The 5,000-nt window shown below is 41.9% G+C and overlaps 1 protein-coding gene across 2 annotated transcripts in view; it reads left to right on the forward strand.

Moving 5' to 3' along the window:
- LOC310934742 (transcription factor 7-like 1-B) overlaps positions 1 to 3,673 on the forward strand; it is a 13,204-nt gene extending 9,531 nt beyond the window's left edge. The window contains exons 8-12 of one of the 2 annotated variants that reach the window (XM_083898537.1): positions 713 to 826; positions 942 to 1,119; positions 1,983 to 2,090; positions 2,190 to 2,238; positions 2,667 to 3,673. In XM_083898537.1, the coding sequence (XP_083754663.1) occupies positions 713 to 826; positions 942 to 1,119; positions 1,983 to 2,090; positions 2,190 to 2,238; positions 2,667 to 3,301 (1,084 nt within the window). In that variant the 3' untranslated portion in view covers positions 3,302 to 3,673. The remainder of the gene's footprint in view (positions 1 to 712; positions 827 to 941; positions 1,120 to 1,982; positions 2,091 to 2,189; positions 2,239 to 2,666) is intronic. The other variant, XM_083898538.1, reaches the window with a different exon arrangement.
- Positions 3,674 to 5,000: the final 1,327 nt, after the last annotated feature.

A 5,000-nucleotide genomic window follows, 5' to 3' on the forward strand; every position in this document is an offset into this window, starting at 1 on the left:
ACATGTTCTCGCCAAGTTTGGTCCAATTTGGTGAAACTTAGTTTTGGATCATGGGGGCGCTACTGAGCCATTTTGCACCATTTTTTTTCTTTTAAGCGTTCGCACTGTTCCGTCTGGACTAAAATGAATACCTTCCTGTGCGCGTACGTCCTTCACATTTTGCAGGATTGTTTAACCTTTTTTTGAATTTTTCGTGAATTTTTACGCTTTTTTTTTTGCGTGGAAATGTGAGAAATATGTAAACGGCACTTTACGAGCTTGTCAACGCGATAACTTGACAAATATTCGACATATTGATGTCAAACTGGCACCGTCCATGCCTCTTACAAGCATCTTCGAAGATGGGTGACCTTGACCTACTTTTCAAGGTCACAGCTGCACTTGAAACTTGACAAATAGCCCAAAAACGGCACTTTTCAACCTTGTCGACGCGATAACTTGACAAATATTTATTGTATTGCTGCCAAACTGGCACTGTGGATGCCTCTCACAAGTATCTTGAACAAGTTCGAAGATCGGTGACCTTGGAAAGTAGGTCAAGGTCACTGATCTTCGAACTTGCACACCACATGTCCAAAGTGGCCTTCATTGCCTTTGCAAATTTTGCTTTTAAATACGTGAAAATTGAATAATTCCTTTACGTCTCTGACCCCGATGTTTACGTTGACTCTTTAAATAAGTTCATATTTAAACGTCTTTTCCCCGCCCACAGTCTGATGTCAGGTGGTTTCTCCCCACGTCTGGTTCCCACGCCTCAGTCGTCCATTCCTCACCCGACCATCACCACGGTGGTGAAGCAGGAGCCGGGCTGCAGCACTCAGCACCAGTACGACCACAAACACTTAAAACTACTGTGTTTACCTTTGATTTAGTCATTAAAATAATAATAATAATAAACTGAGTGTTGTTGTTGTTGTTGTTGTGTTGTGTTGTTTGTGTAGGAGCCTGAAGTGCGACTCTGCTGCTGCTGCTGCTCACGACAAAGAAGACGACAAGAGGAACTACGTGAAGAAGCCGCTCAACGCCTTCATGCTCTACATGAGGGAGGAGCGTCCGAAGGTGGTCGCTCAGTGTAAAGTGAAGGAGAGCGCCACCATCAACCAGATACTGGGACAGCGGGTCAGTCACACACACACACACACACACACACACAGCATTTCCACTTTATAAATCAACACAATTACAAATATCTACTCCATGAATGACATCTATAAAGAACAACTGGGTGCAGTACCATAACATGTCTGCAGGTGGAGCCCCAGAGCAAAAAGCGTGTGAAACACCAGGGCTCAGAAAACGGGTTTTTGTACCAAATTGAGGACGTGTCAGCATGTTTACAACCTCAGGAAGTGATTTCAATGAAAACAAAGTGAGGACCGGCCAAAATGTCCTCACTTTGTAAAAATGTCCTCACTTTGTTGGTTAAAAACCCCTCACTGGTCCTCAGTATGCCACAAGTACAAGAACACACACACACACACACACACACACACAGTGTTCTTATTCAACTGTAAAAACATTAGACTCAGTAAAGATTTGAAAAATGCTCTCAAACTCATTATAGAACTCATTTATATTGAGCTGCCACAAGGGGGAGCTGTTTGTCTGCAGTCGCAATTTTATTATTTTTTTAATGGTATTCAAGTATTTTAGATTTAGTTAAAAATGATATATTTTTTTCTATCGGCAAACACAAACTTACAAAAAGGTTACAAATAATTTTGTATCCTTACAAAATGTCGTAACATTGTTTTGTTTTTTTTCTTTGAAAGTGGTCAAACACTAATGTTGTTTATGTAACACGACATAATGTCGTAAAAGTATTGTGAAGAAACGTAAACGTTTGGTCTAAAAAATATTTCCCACCATGATCCTGACTCCGTACACGTGTGTATATTTATTCAATGATCACGACGTAAATCTGTAAATATCGTACGTTTACCGTATGTTTTGTGCTAACGTTGTCTCTGGTGTCCCCACAGTGGCACTCTCTGTCCAAAGACGAACAGTCCAAATATTACGACCTGGCTCGTAAAGAACGACTCCTGCACTCGAAGCTCTACCCGGGCTGGTCCGCCAGAGAAAACTACGTACGTTAAAAAAACATACGTTAAGTATCGTCACGTTATATTTTTCCATCAGCTGATTCAGACGTTAACTTTGTTGTTGTTGTTGTTGTTGTTGTTCAGGGTAAAAAGAAGAAGAGGAAGAGGACGAAGAGTGAGACGGAGCAGATGGGTAAGAAAAACTTCGTAAATACGCAAAAGAAAAAAATTCACGTGAATATTATCGGATGTTTGGGAAACAGAGGACGCTAACTGTGCTAACGCGTTCTGATTCCCGGAAAGTTACTTACGCTAAATTTGAATTAACGTAACGTAACGTAACGTAACGTAACGTAACGTAACGTAACGTAACGTAACGTAACGTAACGTAACGTAACGTAACGTAACGTAACGTAACGTAACGTAACGTAACGTAACGTAACGTAACGTAACGTAACGAAACGTAACGTAACGTAACGAAACGTAACGTAACGTAACGAAACGTAACGTAACGAAACGTAACGTGAATATTGACCCTTGTGAACTCTAGTTTGCCCCCTGGTGGTGAACATTTGTCATTACATGTCCACTCATCTGTGTTTGTTGTGTTTCTGTCCTCAGCAGCAGACGATCTGTCCCCACAGCTGAAGAGACCGTGTGTGTCCACCACGGCCGACGAGACGCCGCACACACACCCGCACACACACCCGCACACACACTCTCACACGCACCCGCACGCACACTCGCACGCGCACCCCCACGCGCCGCCCGCCCACCCCCCCCCACAGGCCGCCCACGCCCACAGCCGCCCCCACACCGTCTCCCACCTGACGCACACGCACCTGTCCCAGGCGAGCCCCGCCTCCTCGCTGGACTCCCCGGCCACGCCCACCACGTCCCTGGCGTCGCCCGGCGCCCCGGCGCCGACGCACACCGACCACGCCCACTCGTCCTACGGCCACGGCGGGCACATGTCGCCGTACGGCGAGCAGCTGCAGCCGCTGCCCCTCACCACCAAACCCCAGCGGCCGTCCGCTTACCCTCTCGGCCACCGCGGCGCCACCGCCGCCGCCGCCGTCACCTCGGGGCCGTCCACGCCGTCGTCCTCGTCCTCCGACACGCCCGCCCCCTCCCCGCTCCCCCCTCCCCTCCTCTCTCAGCAGTTCCTGGCTCCGCCTCCTACCTCCGCTCACCAATCAGCAGTGAGCTCTCACGGTGCCTTAGCTCAGCTGCTCAGACGAGCCAATCAGCCGTGAGCGTCCCACAATACCCCTCTGTACATAAGTGTTTTTTTTTTTTTAAAGACTTTTTTAAAAAACATTTTATTTTGATATGAAAAAGACGATAATTAGTCAATATTTGACTCCGACTTTTTAAAAACTCACCTTTTCTAACAACTTTTTTTCAGATTTAATTCACGTTTGTTTGTTTTTAAAGCTCAGATTATGTCACACGGTGTTTGTTTCACCTGATCTTGGTTTGTTCTCTGGTTTCTTACCTGTGTTAATAAATATTCACAGAGTTCTGACGTCATCGTCGTCATCATCATCGTCATCACAATCATCACCAAGTTCCTTCACTGTAAAAACACGTCAAAATCAGCCTCATTTCTGGGAAATTGTTCTTATTTTTTGCCTGAAAAGAAAACAATAATCTTGTTTTTCACCAGAATAAACATCTAACTTTGTCTTAAGAAGATTTGACAGTTTATTTTAAGTGTTCGCTGCTGGTTTGTACGAAGAATTTCTGACGTATAAATTCTTGAATTCTGACGTAAAAAATTCTTAAATTCTGACGTATGAATTCTTGAAATCTGACGTTTAAATTCTTAAATTCAGACATATAAATTCTTAAATTCAGACGTATGAATTCTTGAAATCTGACGTATAAATTCTGACGTATAAATTCTTAAATTCTGACATATAAATTCTTAAATTCTGACGTATAAATTCTTAAATTCTGACATATAAATTCTTAAATTCAGATGTATGAATTCTTGAAATCTGACGTATAAATTCTTAAATTCTGACGTATAAATTCTTAAACTCTGACGTCTAAATTCTGACGTATAAATTCTTGAATTTTGACGTATAAATTCTTGAATTTTGACGTATAAATTCTTGAATTTTGACGTATAAATTCTTGAATTTTGACGTATAAATTCTTAAATTCTGACGTAATCACGTAAACAAATATTTATCACGTGACGGAGTTTAAGTACAACTTGTTGATTTTTCTTAAAGACGCAACATTTAAACCAATTTTTAGAATAATTGGCCGTTTTTGTTTTTTTTACAGTGTTTGCGGAGTTAATGATACGTTCCATCAGAAGTCGGAGCTTGGAAAAACAACATTCCAGTTCAGAAATGTGCGATTGGCTTTATCATGGCAGGATAAACTTGCTTTTTTACAGTAAAATTCACAGTGTTTTTTTACTGTTCACGCATGTGGTGGCCATCTTGGAATGCTACGCCTGCTCTTTCGTGAGTTTGATCGGATTCTCCGAGCTGTAAATACGACTTTAGCTTGAGTTTACGGTGGAAACTTAGCGAGCAGGAACTCGGGAGTTCCGGAAAATGTCCAGACTGATAACACAAACAACAACAACAACAACAATGCAGTTAAACAGGCGCTGACACGACAACTTTATCACACGACAATCTACTATCTTTGTCTTTTGTTTTTATTTGTCCTCAGTGTTGATTTTTCATGGGTTTTTTTGTCACCTGAGCCTCAACATCGGGAACACACGCCCTCTGGTGGCTCTATATATATTGCACTTTGGGGTTTTTTAAAATACATATATATATATATTTGATAGATAAATGTACTTCATTGATTCCTTAAAAAAACAGGGAAACTTGTGCGTATATGTATCTATATATATATGTGTGTGTATACATATGAGATACATATACGTATAGCTATCTCATATATATATACTTATATGTATGT

The sequence above is a fragment of the Microchirus variegatus genome (genome assembly GCF_963457635.1).
Source record: "Microchirus variegatus genome assembly, chromosome: 1".
Classification (NCBI taxonomy): domain Eukaryota; kingdom Metazoa; phylum Chordata; class Actinopteri; order Pleuronectiformes; family Soleidae; genus Microchirus; species Microchirus variegatus.